Genomic DNA, 19,508 nt, shown 5'->3' with positions numbered 1-19,508 from the left:
ACTTCTAGCAGGGGAAAAATAGTAGAAAAAGTGAAATGAACCTTGAATAAAGCTGTCAGCAGTAATTATCTCAACAACACTTTGTGAGGAGTTAAAATAAGCATTGCTGATTTATAACCTGAACACACTCCACCCTAGAGATTTTTTTTCATCCAGTTAGTGTTTAAAATGAAACGTTGAATACCTGTCAAGACTTTTTTTTTAATTAATTGAAGATGCATAATGAAAATGAAGTTATTTTCCAGAGGAAGTTAATTTCAAGGGCTGTCAAATTTTTTAAACTCTCTTCTGTTGATTTTAATATTTGTACAATAGTTTAATAAAACAAACAAAGCTAAAGCATACTGGACTGGTTTTTTCCAGCTAATGGTATTTGATGTCAAAGGACAACGTGGCTAATGTAGAATTACATCCACCTTTAATCGTTGTTCAAGGAGGGATAAGGGTTTGCATGATAGTAGATGAGCTTTCCTTGGTTGATTTATTTCTGTAAATTGTTTACTAAACTTGAATAGCAATGTCAGGTTGACCAGTATAGACTGGAGAGAGCCATTCAGTAAATCTGAGTCTTGTAATTAATTTCATAGTGCAAAAAAAGCCCTTGTTTCAGTAAATCTCAAAAAATTGCATTTGATTTTTGAATTTGAATGTACCCTAATTTTACAGTGGGCTACTTGCTTGTTGTTGCTGTGATAACACTTGCTTTATGTGTACTGTGTATTTCAGTGTGGACAGAAGTAATTTTACAGCCTGTTACTAAGGAAGGAGTACTTGCTAGCTTTGAGAAAAGAGCAAAACAAAAGATAAACATTAATTCACAGAAAACCTTTAATCTCTTAATGTTTTAAACATTACTTTTAAACAGGAACATGCAGGAATTCATAAATCATATCACTTTGACTTTGTTAAATCATTCACTGAAAGCAAGATAGATTATTTAATGTGTAATTTTAGAGTGAGAAGTGATGAGTCTGGCAGTGTTAAGCACCTATTTGTTCCCATGAATTTAGTGAGGGTTTGTGTGAGCACAACAAGCTGCCCACACATTGTTAATAATGCTTGGTTAAACACCGAGAACTAGAACCGTGGCAAGAACAACCTAATATGGATGATCTCTCATTTTTTCTTGAAATGATGAGGCTCTGAGTATGCTCAGAAAGAGCTGAAGTTGCTTGAGAGTCCACGACGTCCTTCCTGCACAGGTTGGTTTCTGTGTGTTTGGGTCTCCAACCAGGAAAAAGCGTGGAGCCATCTGGTGTTCTCTGGAAAATCACAAAAAATTGCCAAAGGGTTCCCCCACTCTTATTTCCCCTGCTTCAATATTTATATTCAAGGGCTGTGCTGGATCCATTTTGAAACCCCTGTTTTCCTCAACTGTTTGTATAATGGAAAACTTCCCACTCTTACATTTCAAGTGTGGAAGCAAAACTTCCTCGACCGTCGTTCACGTGCTCTGTCTCTCCTCCCTCCCTTTTACACTTTGATATTTCCCCCTGTGCGCCACATTAATTGCTATTTCACCACAAAAATATTCCTCGCTTTATGTTCTGCTCGCTTCTTTAGTCTCAGAAAGGTTAGTTTACAAAAGAAAAATGGAAACGGTAGTGCGTGGGAGCAGCAGCCTCAGCTGTGGAGCAGCCTGCCCGGTCTTGCTCCAGTGGTAAGCAGGATGGCTTATCTTCTAGGCATTTAAAATAGGCTGTCTCAGAATTTGTTCCTGTGTGTTTCTGGGAAGTGGTGTTAGGCTGAACTGATCTGCAGCCCCCTAGATCACCCTGATACTCTGACTTAAAGACCTGAGGTCTGAGGCATAGTTCTGTGCTTTTTTTTAATTTCCCTGATTTCCCATTCTGCACAGTTAGCATGGTAGTCTTTTTGAACGGGGAACTTAATTTATCTAGCGAGGAGAAATAGATGATATCTTGTTAGGCTGGGAGAAATGAACTTGTTTGAATTCTTCTGAGATGTGCTTATCAAGAAGAAGGGATTAGCAATGATGAATATCCCTTGCAGACATCTAAACTGAAGTTTGTCTAGACTAAGCAGTGAGATAATTTCTTGCTTATCACAATGTTACCTACCCTGGCTGAATAGACTGATCCTGGGGATAGGGAAAGGCTCCTTTGCACAAGCTGTGCTGTTTAGCCAAGGTGTAAAAAACCAATAAATTGTTCGTTACCTTACTGCTCTTGCTGCGCTCAGGCTATGAATCGTTTACCCCTAATATGCCTGATATCCAACCTCAGCTAGTAGTATCATTTGCATATAGAATATAAAAGAACTAAGGACAGAAATGTTCCTTCTCAAACTTTGTCTATTTGTCTTCCAAAAAGACCTTTTTTTCCCCCTAGCTTCAAGAAAACGTGTAAATACAGACATCTGTAGTGTCATTGACATTTATCATACTCAGGGAATTAGCTTACGCTATAATAAAAAGTCAGATATTAAAATAGCAAGTTTAGTATGAAAACTGAAATGCTTTACAAAGCTCCTTCCTTATCTATCCTTACCCCTCTATCCATATGCTGTCTCTTACCCGGTGAGGGGAGAAAATGAACAGAGTAGCTTCTCCAACAAGGAAGAAGATCAAATTATAGGGAAGCAAAATTTTCACAGAGGAGATGCCTCCTAGTCATTGAGTATTTTGCTATGGGCACCTCTCAAGTTATTTTGAATAACTGAGCATGGTATGTTATGAAATGTACTTGGTCATGTTTGTTTCTTTATACATTAGCCATGTATCAGTGAATAAATCAGTAAATTAAAAAGCTAAGCAACTCCTATTTTGAGCACAGTGAAAGGGCTGTCACATGGAGTATTTGAAGCAGGATTAGCTTTCAATCTGTAGGCAACAGTGCGTTCATTTCCGATTAAGAATTTTTTGTCTGATATGTGTGTATTATAAATCTCCACGTGTGCACTGCATCCTGCTACGCTACATCTTGAAAGAGCTCTTGTTCACTTGATGACCTCCTGATTTATAAATATTATTTTGGGACGTCATTTACATGTTTGTTAATATATTTGTTTCTAACCTGAAACTGCAACTAGTTAATATTGGCAAGCTAGTTAACAGCCAAAGCACTAAACAGCAGCTACAAATGTCTGCAGATTTCAGTCAGTATATACTGTAATAGGGGCCGTTAAAAGTTTGTAATTGTGGTAGAATTCACTTTGTTAAAACAGCTCAGACTCAAAGACTACTCAAGCTTAGCGTGAGCTTCTTAATTAGGTAACTTTTTGCTTACAATGACTTTATAATAGGGAGCCGGTTAGCTCAGTGGTTTGAGCGCAGTGCTGACAACAATGACCAACACCGAGGTCGTGGGTTCGATTCCCGCTTGGTCCACATGTGTTACCTGGTCTAGTCGAGAGGTGGCGTCCCTGCCCAAAACAGAGAGGTTGGACTAGATGATCTCTAAGGTCCCTTCCACCCTAGGCCGTTCTGTGATTCTATGATAATGCTTTAAAAACACTCTGAGCGTTGCTCCCATACTGCTGTTGTTTCTAGGGCAAAAGAAGGGTTTTGGGGTTTCAAGATGTTTGCATAATCTCTAATGAAATTCCACTTCACGACGTGTGTAATAATATTTTGGCCTATTTTTCTTTTCTCTTACTTCTTAAGCAGATCACTGGATATACAATGATAACAGTGAAGTCAATAAAGCATTCTCAAAGGGGTGCTGAGATAACAGAGAGCTACTGCAGTTACAGACTTGGGGAGGTTATTTATCCAGCCAGAACTCCATATTTTGATACATGCTAAAAGCAGATTTATCTTTAGCACAGATACTCTGTGGACTAGATTTTTTCCTCTTGCTCAACAAGGAGAAAACAGGCATTGCTAGTTTTCGCCAGAATTAATACTGATACCCAGAACATTAAGTATCATTTTGGAATTGATGGGGTATGGTGTTCTAGAGATGGTACATTACACAGGCCCTGGGGGGAGCGCCTCGTTACCTTGGGCTAATTACAAGAGCTACAGCAAACTAGAATTAGAGATACCAGTCTGAAAGATTTGGGATTAGATAAACTGGTTACTCTTTAACTGCTTTAGGTTATGAAAACCAAGAAGCTAAATAATGCATTGTATGCTAAACCCACACCCCTGCCCCCACCTCTGAATATATGCACGTTTTAATTCTACCTGTTTAAAATTATAGAGTCTGAAGGGATGTGTTAGACAGTGTGTGCCTCTTGGCAGTTACACATGGGGTCATGGCTTTGGGAAGGTTTCTCATTGTGACTTCTTCCATCCAGCTGTGATAGCAAGTGCAGATGGAAAGCTGAAACTATAAGTTGACTATTTTCCAGGTTGCTAGAATGGTAGGGCAGGTTATAAAGAATTTCTTTTGCGTAATATACTACAAACTGGCCTTGAGTAAGACTGGGAATTAGTTTGCTTTTTATGGGAGATTTATGGACAGTCAAGTACCTGGACAACACACTTTATTTTGTTTGCTTACCTTATCTATGATTAAAGGCAGAAAACACGGATTATTTTCCTTTATCTCAGGAGGAAATCATGCTATATGAGAAATCCCCCACTTTAGCTTACTACTGAAGCAGATTATGTACAGCGAAACCTAATTCTGCATTGGTAGTACAGCTAATTGAATAATTGGACTGATTCATAGCAGTCAAGTAATACAGAAATTACATTTCTTTTTATGATCTTTTTACCTGATATTAAAAATCCAGCAGCTATGTCCACTGCAAGTTTTTTCATCTCATTTAGGTTTGCCGTTGTTAGGTAAGGTCTGTTGCTTCACTTGCTGTGCATGGGCAAGTGAAATCCAGCATCACTGATAGACTCCCCTCTCTTGCATATGGATCAAGGGTTCTGGGTAATCAGATACTCAGGCTGCAAACCAGCATTTTCAGTTCTGAAGTTGGTAAAAAGATTTTGTCCATTCCCACGGTAGAATGGCTGTGACACAGTGATTCATGTATCTAATGTACTCCAACCCTGGTTGGGAGTAGGTAGATGCAGTATTTAGCAAGAAAAGCTCTCCAGGAGCAGCCCAACATCTAAACGGCTCTTGCTACAGAGACACTTCAGCGGGTGCTCCCATCAGTAAAATTGGCCTGCATTCAAAATATTTGTGAAGGTTGAGGTTTACTGTCCATGACACCGGACTGAGATGCCTGGAAAACAATCTTTTGCTTTGTGTTGATGTTTTTATGATTTCCAAAATAAAGATTAAACTTTCTGGTGCAAGGATCTCTCTGACAGAGCGCTCTCTCCTTTATCTTAGAACAAAGATAACCTAATTCTAGAGAAATGTTCAGGCTACTAGATTATTTTGAAATGGAAGGCAAAGCTTCTATTTGTCCTAACCTTTCCTTGGCAAAAAAAACTTCTCAAAAAAAGCCAAAGGGAGGGAGAGGGGGATGATTTCTCACACAAACGTGCACAAAAAAAAACCAACCCAGCATTCCAGCAACTGTCTAGAGAATAGGCTGAAATGTGCTCTGATGTTGAACCCCTTCTGCTGTTAGCTCATTTTTTCGAGAGACATTTTGACACTATAATATAGGGTTGCAAATTGGAAGTGCAACACCCTGCTATTGGGCCAAGTGACGAAGCTGCACAATAACTGCTTGCTTGATCTTACCACTCTCTTTAATGTGCGTGTAAAAGGTATCAGGAGCCTTTCCAGGCATCTGTCAGGATATTTGATGCTGTAAGATCGGGAACTTTGGTCTGTGTGTGGTTTCTCTGTGTGTATGTATGTTTTACCAGTATTTTATATAGTGTGGTAACCACAGGGCAGAGTTTCAGGTTTTATAACAGTTGGGTTTTGTTTATTATTAGAATACTAATTGACCTGGCAGATGATTACAGAGAATACAGTTCTTATGCTCTTGTCGCAGGAGTTTCATAGGTAATTGGTCTTGACCTCTGTGTCGTCTTTAATATTTCATTTGCTCCAGAGTATTATTACTCACTTCCTTTAAGACGACAGCTAGGCTTTTTATGCAGCTAAACTTGTGTTTAACCTTGCTATGAGAATGTGACAGTAGGCTAGTTCAGACAGGTTAGTTCATCTGGTAACCAGCCTGCTTCATCAGCCTGATTCAACCTGCAGCAAATTAAATCTTTGTGAGTTCTAGCAGAACAAGTGATAAAGTCATTCTGAATTATGTATAAAAATAAATGGGGTATTTTCAGTGCTTGTGGCAGTAAATGAAATTTAAGGCTTATGATTTATTCTTGAGTTTTTGTTGAGGACGATTGAAATTTATTGTACCTTGATGTTTTTACAGTCTAACTAGGAGGGTGCTGTACTTCTGAAATATGTAATATAAGTCTGTCATTCTGTGCCTGGCAAAAATAGTGATCATTTTTATAGTATCTATACAATCTTTTTCTGTCCTTTGTGTACAGTATTTTAAACATACAGCCGGAACCATCTTTCTCCAAGTACTACACATCATCAAATTTTTGTTGTGACTGAACTGAATCAGCTGTCTTTATTTGAGAGCTATTCACACTGTAAATGTAGCCCAAGTGTTCTCAAGATGGGGCTTAGGTGCTTCTGAAAATTCTGCTTGTGGTCATCAACCTCAGTTGACCAGGACTGATGAAGTTTCCAAAAGAAGACAGAAGGGCACAGCCAGGTGTTTTCGTACCCTGTATAAAGAGATGTGTGAAGGGTGCTCGAAATCCAAGGATGTCACAAACAGTCCTGGTCACGGAGGAGTGGATTAGTACATTTTTAAATGTGATGTACGTAGGCTCAGATCTTCAAATATTATTGTTGGGTGTTTGTCAGCATCTAATAGTTTTGTCTTTAGATTTTTTTCCATTTACTACCTCATTAGTTTTTAAAAGTTGAGATTTAGGCATACAGCAACAGGGAAAAGTGCTATGTCTGTTGGCACTGGTTAATGAAGGTCTATCCTGTCTGTGCTGATTGCAATTCCACCTGCACTGTTGGGTTTGTGTATGTCCTTTGCCATCAGTAATGACCACGATGGAGATGAAATGTATTTTTTAAGTAGCCATTGTGATCGTGTCTTTTACAATGTCTGCTGATAAACTGTTCTTCCAAGACAATATCTTTTCAGGGTACTTGACTGTTTTTAATGGGTTGTATGGGTACCTAGCATCTTCACTTTAACATTTGCTTATTGATTAGAAAGGGAAAATTTACATTTGCTTCATCAAAGCATACCACTGTCAAAGTTACCACATACAAATAATGGTTCAAACTTCAGTAATCATTTAGGAGAAAGTAACAATTCAAGATAGTTTTGAGTTTGCAGTTCTGTTTAGTTTGTTTTGATGCTCTCTGCAAACACACCTTTAAAACTCAGTTGATGGTTCTTCGACCATTTTTATGTAAGGAATCGTTTTAGTTTTTCAGGCTTCTTTCTTTATTTTTTTATATTTAAGTCAGTATTCTGCAGTGCAGTCTTCTGCAGTGAAGTCTTCAGTTTGAATCTCAAAGCAAAAAATCTCTTACATCAAAACACCTTCAGCTGAGACTATGGCTTTAATAAACGATCATTGCTTTGTTTGTAGATGACTCTAGCTGTATCGGGATTGACTTTTCCTTGCCATCGACTTACAGTTGGAAGAAGATCTTCACCTGTCCAAACGAGGGAACAGTCAGAGGAGGTAAGAACATCGTCTTTATTACTCTAGGAAGAAGCAGGCAAAGCTCCTTTTGCAATGTTCACAGTCCCTTCTGTTGTCAAATACGTCAGTAGAATTGCATCTTAAAAGAATCAATTTACAATTCCTGTAACATATAATTGTGACAAAGGAGCTGGATAAGTGAGTCATTGAAGAAAAAGAGGAAAAACAAAGTAAACAAGCCACAGTAATTATTGAAAAATACTCTAAATTAAATAGAAGGTCAAAACATGCATTTTTAGCATTAGCAGAAGGAGGTGCTTGCAGACTGTATAAACTCCTGGTTTGTTGTTTCGAAATATTAGCAGTTTGGGTTAAAATTTTCAATCGTTTTGTCCCTTCTCAAAATGAATTTAATATAACGAGTTCCCATTTTCCACACACTTCACTTACTGCTTTGTTTAGAGACAATAAGGTTCCTCTCGCTGCACAAGAAGGATGTGTTTCAAGGTTGTTTTCAACCTCATTTGAGTTGGCAAGGTGTGGCTGAGAGGTAGGGTCAGGACACAAGCCTGGATATGTGCTGCTGCACTGTTGTTAACAGTTGGAGGATGGTCAGGCAGTGCTGTTCTAGCTCTAACTCAACCACTTTGCAGGTTAAATATTGTTTTCTCCTGGGATCTCCCAGCATAACTGTGCATCATTGCTACTTTACTTCATTCCTTCGGAATGACATGACCTTGTTCACCTCGTAGGGTTTTCTAGTTCACTCAGTAAATGTTCTTTATGCCAAGTTCTTTATGTGTAGCCATTGCAGAGGTTGGTCCAGCGTGTTTGGAGCTCATTGCTCCTCTCATGCTCACTTGCACGCTAAAGCTGAAACCTCACGCTTTGTAATACACTTTGTTGCACTTTGGTGTAGATTTTCTGTAGTGTACTACCACTGAAACTTCTAGGTCAAGTGGAGCTGGAATAGTCATTCATGAAAAGAAGTCAATTTAGAGGCAAGTTAATACTGAGTAGTTAAAACCAACGTTCTTCTGAGCTGTTTTATGTTGCAGAGGACATGAAATCCAAAAGATCTGACGGTGGGAGTTGGAGGCAAAGATGGGACCTTAGCTCCTTGTACAAAAATGTTAGGTTTCCTCCTTTATGGTAGTATGCTAAATAAATCAGCTTGTCATTCAGCATGCACACCTGGTGTGCCAAGCTAGGACTACGAGAGCTGAATTTGTGTGTCAGAGATTGCAATACGGTAGCCAGGTACCTTTCCGAGGACTGTCCCCCACCATGCCAGTATTGCTAATGTAGATTGTATCTGAATGTCTAAAATTATTGATAGATTGTGTGGCTTTTCTCACTCTTTCTTAGGCAGTAAAATCAGCAGTATTGCTGTTGGATGGAAAATAGCATTAACTTTGGATATTATTCGCTCAACTGTGTAGACAGAGACAATTTCTTAGTTATTTAATACTGAATTTTGTCACATAATATTGCTCTGTCAACCAGACTTCTGTTAAAACTTAGGTCCTATTTATACAAAGCAGTCTGATAGTATATAAAATAGTAAAAACCAAATGCAGTATATCAGGGGTTTATATAGGAGTATGTAAGTATTTTTTACTATGTATGTGTTTTGTATTTTACTGAAGATGGTCTGCAATAGAGGCTTATGGTGGATTTTGGTTTTTTATTTTTATTTAGCAATGCACTGATGTTCACATGGTTAGTGACAGCGATGGAGATGATTTTGAAGATGCTACAGAGTTTGGTGTTGATGATGGAGAAATGTTTGGAGTAGCATCATCTGCCTTGAGGAAATCGCCAATGAGTAAGAGTTGGCAGTTAATTTACAATTAACTGATGATCCTACAGCGGTAGTGAAGGCAGAGGGAGGTGTAATGGGTCTGTGCAATAAGGAACAAGAAAGCATCTTTGATAGGAATGTTAGAATTGAGAGTCTAATGGATATATCAAATGAAAATACTACAAATAATATATGTAATAATATGGAAAGCTTATTAATGTTATGTATAGGAAGCCTGGAAAAAAAAAGGGGGAAGGGGAAGAAAAATAAAAGTAACTAGCAATATAGTGGATCAAGCCTTTCAAGCCAATCCTTTCATTTTAATGTATTAAAGTAAGTCCGAAGTGTTAACTCTGAACAGGTGATATATCACATTACACTGGACCTGAGGATTTTAATTTTTGGAAAGCCTGAGTATATTCATGAGAGCATCTGGAAATTTCTTGTAATTCCAAAGGTTCATAGTTGATAGTCTTTCATGAAATTTGTGTTTCTTGGTAAGCTGTTGCTTTGGTAAGCTGTCAACATAAAAAAATCCATGAAGTGAGTGAGTTTGCATATTAAAATCTGTTTCCATAAGGTTGCATTTAATTATTTAATTTTTTTTAAGTGCCAGAAAATGCTGAAAATGAAGGAGATGCCTTACTACAATTTACAGCAGAGTTTTCTTCAAGGTAATCTTAGCCTATTAACTGTGCAATTCTTGTTGCAAACTAAATAAAATTTAGTAAATAATGAAAATAAAAATAAAAAGTACACATATTTTCTTGTGAAGACATAGCATCCTAATGTTAGAATTGTTTCTGAAGTAACTAGATTTCTCAGTCTGAGTGTCAGATTCTTGCCTTATTTAATTTTTCGCTAATTAATCTCATTAATTATGTAAGAGTCCGGAAGGATGGTAAAGACTCTGATTATGCATAATAATTTTAATATGACTTACAGGAACCTAAAAGCTGAAACTGATTAATATTGAAAACTATATGCAGTAAGAGTTTTTCACATTAATGAAGTGGTTGGATAAGTCTCTACTTGTAAAAAATATAGAAATACTGCTTTTTTTAAACATTATACCACCAAATCGTATGTTGTTAAAAAGTTGCCATGTGTCATCAAACAGGTGGAAGCTGCAAACTAATCCACTGCAAAGTATTGTAGTTTTCACTCCGCTGTGATGAAGTGTCCATTTAGATATGAGATACATCACTGTGTAATACAAGAATAGCCTTCAATTAACCTTTGAGAATATAATAAATAAGTTGTAATTGAAAAAATGTGTAAAACTTAAGGTGTCTGTGTATGTAAACAGAAAGTTTTTACGTTAAAATTTGTAATAGTGGTTAGTTTGAGTTTTTGAATGTTGGGAGATAGATATTTCCTTTCTGTCCCTTAAAAGTGTAGTACTTCATCTTTCTAAAGGTTTCGCCAATGTATTATATTTACAGAAGAGGTAGAATATTGAAATAACTTATTTTTGTAGTTTTTTATTAATTGGAAATTTTGTCTCAAATAGATATGGTGACTGCCATCCTGTCTATTTTATTGGATCATTAGAGGCTGCTTTTCAAGAAGCCTTCTATGGGAAAGCTAGAGATGTAAGTGTGCATTACAAACTACTTTATTTAATATAAGGGGGAATGGAAATCACTCTAAATATTTCATCTTTATTTTAAAAAACGTCAACTGCATTTTGGAGTTATCTTGTATTTATTGTTTGTGAAGAGTTATACTCCTTTAGTTGACTGACTAAAATACTTAGTTGTTGTTTAAATTGCAGTAAATAACTCATGGTTTCTAATCATTCAGGCTATGTTTTTGTTGGAGTCCTTTAGTCATCAGTGCTACTTTTTTTTTTTTTATTTTTTTTTTAAATCCCCCACTTTTTTTTCTGAAATAATGGTGTCCTAGTGCCAGGCAACACAGGCTGTGAGTCTTGTGGTTTATAAGTTCAACATTGCATGTTGGTAACTACTTTGAAGAATGGATAATGAAATTGCAAATTTAGGTTGAAAGGTCTCTAAAATACAGTGCACTTTTTTTTTTCATGTGTGCAGCCTTTATCTCCCAAGTAAATTCCAGTACTAAGGTTTGGTTATTTAGTTTTTCTGTACATCCAACCAGACATCTCAAGTTTCTGTTATTCCATGCACAGTTTTAAAATCAGTGTTTTAATACATTTAGAATGAGGATAGTTTATTTAAGTTTTGGTGTCTTGAATTCACTAAGGAGAAACCCAAACCCCTGCATAATTAAGCATAGATAAAGCTGAAACACAAACAAGAAAACCATGCTGTTTAAATTTACTTTTTTATTGCCTTGATAGATATTTAATTTAAAGATGGAGAATGTTTTGGCTTCCTGTAGTTATTCGTGTTGGACGGAACAGCTACGTTATGTTCAGGGCTGTTCGAAGTGCAGTGTTATAAATCTACACTGTGCAGCTTCAGTTAACACCTACTCAACATGCGTGCACAGAGAGCTGTCTCACAGTCTAAGTTTAGAGTATTTTCATGAGTATTTTCATGTCTATGTACAGATTTTAGAGCAGAACTGCATACAGAATAAGTCGGTGGCGAAGTATTAATTCATAATAGCTCGTTAAAGTGGAACTTAATGCATGGTTAAAAGAAATCAAGTTATTAATTCGACAAAAGAAAAGTTCACTTTGTGTCATTTCATCAGAAGTGGTTGACAGTGTATCTGTATAATAGATGAGAGGTCACAGGAGCTTTCATGAATATCTTTTATACCTGTAATTCTGATATTAATATAGTGCAGTTATTTATATTTTTAATACTCTAAGTACTTTGTGGACAACTTTCATAGGACATATGAAATTCATGTCACTTACATTTCTAATATTTAGTGATGTAGTCAGAGCAGATCTTCATCAGGACAAAGTTACATCCTTGCGAAAGGGTATTTTTTGTGGGGTTTTTGGGTTTTTGGACTTTAATTTCTTTTTTTCCCACAAATATTGCCTTAATTTTTGAAAGTCCTCTCCGCCAGCTACCCTGTTGAATGACATTATTTTTATTGTAGCATTCTGATCTAAAACAAATGTATGAGAACATATATATACCATTTATTTTAATTGCGCTTTTCCTGTTACAAATAACTGGTTTCACTACTGCCTCCTGGAATTCATAACTGAGGAAAGGGATACATTATTTTACACTTTTATAATTGCATTTCATAAAATAATTCCATATGTATATCAGTATAAGGGAAGAAGCTTGGCAGAAATTGCAATCTGTATGTCTTGTCTTCTGATTTATACTGCGGAGGACACTTAATTTTACCAGGGCAACAGATGAGCTTCGGGCAACAGATGAGCTTCAGGCACCAGCATTCTTCACTTGGAAGTGAGAAATTGAGTTCCAAGGGTAAATAAAAACAAGATTGAAGGTTTAAATCCTCTGCTAGGCTTTTTGAACTTATATACTCATTAAATGTTTATTGGAGTGGTGGGATTACGAAGGATTTGGGTAGCTTCATCAACTGGTATATACTTAATCACTAAGTAAAACACTACATTTGATAGAGTGTTTCTCACGATGCCACACTCAATCCATCTTAATGAAAACCGCTTCAAACTGATTTAATTTGAGAGCACTTGGCAGCTTGAGTGCTCAGAGATCTTAGCCTTTTCTTGACAGATTCTCAGCATTGTCCAGAGCAGAAGGTGCACTCCGCGCTTCAGGCCTAGTGAGGCAGCCATCAGCCACTTTTTAAATCTGGTTTATGGCTAATTTTTCCCTCCAAAAAATCCCAGCATATATCAACTTGAAGCCTTTGGCAGAAATTCTTTAGTTTGGCTTATTTTCAGGAAATTAACTTATTTCAGAACATGTGTTTTAAACACAAATTATGGGTTAAAATTCTTCTTTAAGAAAATAGATGATCTTCTGTTAAATGTCGCTGTGTTTAATTTTCTTGTGTTGGAAAGGATGGCGATTCGTAGCTCTTAAGGAAAATGAGAAAGAAATACCTTGTAAAAAACTATTACAGTTTAACTTTTATTATTGTAGTTTCTTGAGGCTTTGGGTAAGATTAGCATATATGATGAGTATCTGTTTTTCTTTAGAGCCACTGTTACCGTGATAGTGCCAGTTTTAGGTAGGAGAGATGGAATGAGGTCAAATGTAGCTCTACTTTAAAACCTGTGCAATCTCTTCAGCAGAAAAATGCAGTAGTCAAGATACAGAGTTTTGCCTTTAACAACTGGTGTCCTTGGCAATGAAATACCCGGTTACCTCCTGCAGCCTGTTAGTTCAGAGCACCATGCATTTATTTCCAAGGCTTACTTCATATATTAACGCAAAAAAATATTATTTTTTCTCTTTATTCTTTATTTTTTTAATTGAGTCAGGAAGAGAGAATCAGAGGTTTATTAAATTAACACTTCCTATGTCAACTGGAAAGAAGCAAGCTTACTCTTGCTCAAGTGACGACACCATCATAGCAACAGCTTGTCTTGATGCTGTGGAAAAATCTTATAATGGACAGTTTTAAATAAGATGTTTGGGAGAGGTTCCTTTGCCACTGAAAGCAGTTTGTGGGTGCCTTGCGTTCTGAAACATCAAGGGGTTTATCCTAACTCAGGGCAGTATTGTTATTAATGCAGGATCTTCATTGCTATATTGAATCTCACTGAGCTATTTACCTGAATAATACTAGAGTATTTTCTTTTATTGGAGCTTGTTTGCCTTTTCATTTTTATAGGTGGTTACTACTCTTTTATTATGAGAAAAAGTAAAGACATTCACTTTGCCTTTTCAGGAGCTCTTACCTTTATATACCTCTGTCAGATCACCTGCTCCTCTCTCAACCTTTCTGTCCACTGACTTTTAATAAATATGTGAAACATCTCTCTTTGCACAGATTGGTATTGTCACCTCAATATAGATTCCTGCATACTGAAAATGAGCCATGTTTTTCTTCTCCTTTGAATTCCGTCTTTTCGGTTCAATTTTAGTGGCAGCACCATCCCTCTCGCGTATGGGAACTTGATTTCCTGAACACCTAGAAGAAAGTATGCTCCTTCGATGATTTGGCATGTTCTAATAAAAGCTTTTTTTTTTTTTTTCTCCTAGTGATAACAGAATATTTCTTCCTACAAGGCTTTCTGTAGGATCATTTTAATCTGTGTAACTCAGACAACTGTACCTCATTATTATTTTAGCTAATTAAGTTAATGCAGAACTTAGAAAAAGAGACACACGGAGATAACTGTTCCAGTTTCTGTTAGAGCATGTTATAGACACAGCACTGGCTGTCCTCCAGTTGCCTTGTCTTGGAAAAGAAATTTGAAGGCCGTCGTTTAGATGCTACCTCATATATAAAGAGGTTCCAAATCCCAACAGCAAGACAGCTTTTTGGTTTAGTTTTTCATAGAATCATAGAATCATAGAATGGCATGGGCTAGAAGGGACCTCAGAGATCATCTAGTCCAACCTCCCTGTTTTGGGCAGGGACGCCACCTCTGGACTAGACCTGGCAACACATGGGGACCGAGTGGGTCATCCTTTTCCCTCATTTATTCCCTAAATATGGTGGAGTGATGTCAGGGAGTGCAGCTGCACCATCACCCTTTACTTTGACTCCAGGCACATCATCCTTAAATTCGTTCTGAACTTGTTTAGAAATTTTTGCTACAACATAGCAGCTTACTAGTCTCTCTTTGTGCCTACATGCCCCGTATTCTGCTTCATCTTTCATATCAGAAAGATTGGTCCTGGCTACAGGTCTCTCTTCAGCATTCTCTATACTTGATATTAAATAATGGAAGTGTATTGAAGTTGTCTGCCACATGCTGTATTTCCTCCTCTTTCAAAGCCAATGATTTGTAGATCTTATTTGAGTTTGGTTTTAATTACTGGATATTCTTTGCATATTACATAAGATATCACTACAAGTTCAGTTAATTGAAACAGAGATACAACAGTATAATAGGATCAAATATTTGGAAGATGAAAGTGGACTAAATCAAGCTTAAAATAAAACACAGCTTTACCTAGGAGAGTGGGTAGCCCTTTAAACAGCCTACCATGGTTCATATGGATTCTCCGTCACTGATGTTTTTTTGAGACTAGGTATTTTAATGAAAGCTAGCATTACTGAAAGACTAAATTAGAAATCAGTTTAGATATGTTTTGTGCCGTGTATAATACAAAAGACCAGATCAGAAGATTGCAGGAATCGTGGAATCACCTCATTTTCACTGTAGGAACCTATGGGGTACAGTTCAGTTTGGATTGCCTTAGTCTTGGAGGAGGCTTGTGTTCTGCTTAGGGAGAACAGACTGTGTGTGATAGACCAGCTGTGTCTGAGAAGGGTGATGGTGTGATCTCCAGGATCACCTTAGAGAGGTGGATCAAAGGCTTCAAGATGCACAAATGTGTCTCTTTGTTCATATAAATTAGCTCTTACTACATAAAACCTAGAGGAAAAGGAAAGATCTTGATTTCTTAGTCTACCAGCTTGAAAGAACCTTCACGTCTCTAGCAGTTGTTACATCGTGAACATTTTTGTCTCGATTATGACTTGAATTTGTGGATCTGAGATTCAGAAATAACCATTCAAGTCCGTGTTTTTGCTGACCCTTATGACTGTATCACTGTTGTCATAGTTCATATTCATCCAAGTTATTAATGTTATTAGGAACTAGCTGCAAAGCCACTTCCTAATTAGGAATTACCAATTTACTCTCTCAGCCTCACGAACATGTGGTTTCCTTCTACCTCAGCCTCAGCTCTTCAGGAGTTAGAACCTTTTCAGTATCTCATACCTTCATAGGGACTAGTAAAAGTTCTTCCCCATTGGATTTTTTTTTTCTTGGTTAAAATTTTATGCCAAGTATATAAGCCCTGAGTCGTCGTATTTTGAGAAATCCAACACAGAACAGACTAGTGCTCCATTAATAGGTTACTTTTAAGGAAGTCAAGACTGTTCCAACAGTTTAGTAAGCCTGTTTTATTAATATTAACTAAAAAATTCCCAGTATTAGTCATCATAGAATCTTAGAATTTACTCAGGTTTTTCAAAGGCTTGAAATAAAACTAGCAAAAAACCTGCTTATAAATATATACTACCATGGGTTAGTAAGAAAAAACCAAAACCAACAACAGAAAACCACAACAAAACGAACTGCAAACAAACTACACAGCAACAGCAACAAACTCCAAGCTGTAAGCCTTGTGCAATAATGTGTTTTTCCAAGGAAGAAATATCCCTGACTTCCACTAAGATTTTTCAGAATGACATTTCAGCACTTCAGTTCCTCCTGCTCCCTCTTTTCATTTGTCCTAGAAGTATGCCGATGCCTGACCTTAACATTTTGGATGAGCTATCAGACGCAAGTACAGTCCTTTATATGTGACGGAGTTTAGTCTTTAGTCTTGGTGTGGTAAGGTTTGTTGATGCAACAAAAATCACATTCACTTGTGAAGTAGCTCAGTGTAAACATCTATTGTGAATCTGCCTGTACTGTTTACTAAAATTTGTCCCTAAATCTTTAAGCCTAAAACTGTACATATTTTGAAACATTCCGTTGTGCGGAATCTCATATTTAACAGTTTCATGGGGTTGTTTCTTTGGAAGTAAAAGTGTTTCTCAAGAGCCCTTTTTTCTACCCGCTCCCAGTGAAAAGAGGAGAGCAAAGCCATCCGCTTACCACAAAGCAGTGCCACCACAAAGGAAAGATTAAGGGTTTAGAGAGAGGTCAATGTGGGTTTTTCTCTAACTAAACACTTTCCTAAAGTTTCCTTGTGGAAAAAATAATGAAGTCATCTCAGAGTTTTTAAAGAATTTTTATTTCTTTTTCACCGTCTGCATTCGCTTGTCTTCTCAGCATGGATGTTTAATCTTTCTAGGCTTTGTGAATTGGTCCAAATGAATAAGTGGTGAGCTGTCTCTCTAGGAGCTAGGGGCTTATTCTAAGGCCCTAATCACTGAGTAAACACATCTTTGCCCTCCCTCTCTTACAACTGCTATATAATAGTCGAGATTCTAGCACAGTAACCTGGATATTGCAGGGATCGACGCTTTGAAATGCAGAATGGCTGATCCTCAAAAACAGACAGTGCCTGATCTTCCCCTACCTCTTTCTTCTTTTTAAATTAAATATCACCACAGAAATGCTGTTTTATTGCTTGATATTGTGCATCAGTGCCCTGGATTTTCAAGTTTAGTTTCAGTCAACATTGTTGGCTGCACTTATGGATCTCTGCATGTTGGTCTTAATAATGGCCCTTCCTGGCACATGTGTACATGGTTCTGAAGAACATTTAAATTAAATTAGGCAAACATTAATGCAAACTACTAATCCCTTTCCAAAGTCGAATGTTCAAATGTATTCTTCTTTTTATAAACAGTCATTAAGTTTTATCTGGAGCCAGTATATGAGGTGATAGCCATACGGGTATTTTATACAGGCGGTTTCTCTCAAAATTGCGTCCTCTGTCTTTCTATATCAGTACACGTCAATATCCAGTGTTCAGTGTTACTTCTGATGAAGAGATGTGAAATGACTTTAAAGTCTGAAAATAGCGTTTACCATATCGTCTCAGCAAATATGTTCAAGAGGGATTTTAAAATAAAGTAGGTAATATATATGGGTATGGGGAAACAGAAAGTTGTAATTTTCTGAATGGCATTTGTAATTCGTTGAATACCAGATATAGGATCATGGCCCTTAACTAGCTCATAGTTTCTCTGTATTTTTCTCAATCTGCTTTCTATATTTACATACACATAGTCTCACTTTCCCAAAAGCAGTCTGAGATTACCATGAGGGCACAGCACAACTCTATGCTTCTGGCAGGGCAGCTCAAATATTACTTGATGCGGCTTCAGAAGAACACGGCACAGAATATTTTGTTTCAGGATGCCACAAACTCCATTCTCAGCGTCTAGCCTTCGCTGACATGACAACTACGACGGGATCTGTCAGTGCTCACGAGCCCAGTGTGGGGTTTGATCCATGTCTGCCGTACCCCTTCCTTGGATCCTTCACGTTTGCAGTGCTGGGCACCTTGCTCCTCAGCTCCAGGCGAGAGGCAGCTGCCAAGAAAGTCCACTCATTTCTTAAGCTACGTCTGTTAATAAAGTTTTTGTTTTTCATTCAGGTATTGTTATTTTCATCTTCTAAGCACATAATATATCAAGTTTTGTCACCCAAAAATAAAATATTAGGAAGCATTGAGAAGATTTACAGATTTGGAGGGATGGACCGTTTGACTTGATACCTACTGATTTACTTTTTTCCCTGTGTGTGCACATTTTGAGATACTTAGCACCCTTGATAAACACCATAAGGAGCACTAGCGCGTGAATCTTTTTTTTTTTTAAATTACTAAATAGCCTGAGGAAGTTTTAACTGATCTTTTCTCATGTCTTTTCAGAGAAAGCTTCTTGCTATCTACCTCCACCACGATGAAAGTGTCCTAACCAATGTCTTCTGTTCACAAATGCTTTGTGCTGAATCTATTGTCTCGTATCTGAGTCAGAACTTCATAACCTGGGCGTGGGACATGACAAAAGAAGCAAACAGAGCAAGGTAAGACCCTTTGGACTGTGAGTGGAGCAGCTTTTCTCTCAGGGAAAGACCCTTGCCTCTCTGTATCCAATCTTATGTTAAAAACAGGTTATGCATAAAATAAAAGTTTGCAATTCATATGAACTTTTTTGAACTACAGTTTTCTAACAGAACATTACTTTGATATTCAGATATTTTGATAGGTTTTAGTATAATAGCTCTCCTATGTCTTACAGAGGTCATCATTTTGCTGATGAGTAAAGAAATAAAAAACACCTGTTGATTTTATCTCTTTCTACATCTTTTGTGTGTTACCAACAAATTTTCTTATCCTTATATTAGGGCCTCTCTCTATATTTATTTATCAGTTGATTAAAATCTGTTGAAAATAATGATTGCATTATTATTATTGTATTCAGAGATAAGACTTGTTTGGTTTTCTAACTTGGACTTGCCAGGATAATGTCTTGCCTATATTACTGTAATGAGAGTTATTGTAAATTTTGAACAAAAGATGCAACAGTCATTTGGGCTGGGATAAGGTTGCTGCTTCTTCATACAATTCCATTGATTAT

At 37.1% G+C, this 19,508-nt stretch overlaps 1 protein-coding gene across 1 annotated transcript in view; it reads left to right on the top strand.

Annotated features, from left to right (window-relative positions):
* Positions 1–18,958, top strand: part of FAF1 (Fas (TNFRSF6) associated factor 1) — a gene marked incomplete at its 5' end in the record, with an annotated part of 66,387 nt that extends 47,429 nt beyond the window's left edge. Inside the window, 5 exons of the mRNA XM_009878583.1 lie at positions 7,535–7,630; positions 9,293–9,419; positions 10,006–10,069; positions 10,909–10,990; positions 18,800–18,958. Of these exons, the coding sequence (XP_009876885.1) occupies positions 7,535–7,630; positions 9,293–9,419; positions 10,006–10,069; positions 10,909–10,990; positions 18,800–18,958 (528 nt within the window). The remainder of the gene's footprint in view (positions 1–7,534; positions 7,631–9,292; positions 9,420–10,005; positions 10,070–10,908; positions 10,991–18,799) is intronic.
* Positions 18,959–19,508: the final 550 nt, after the last annotated feature.

This window comes from Apaloderma vittatum, unplaced genomic scaffold (assembly GCF_000703405.1).
Source record: "Apaloderma vittatum isolate BGI_N311 unplaced genomic scaffold, ASM70340v1 scaffold18131, whole genome shotgun sequence".
Taxonomy (NCBI): domain Eukaryota; kingdom Metazoa; phylum Chordata; class Aves; order Trogoniformes; family Trogonidae; genus Apaloderma; species Apaloderma vittatum.
The sequence above is the reverse complement of the archived record's forward strand: the minus strand, read 5'-3'. Positions and strand labels throughout refer to the sequence as shown.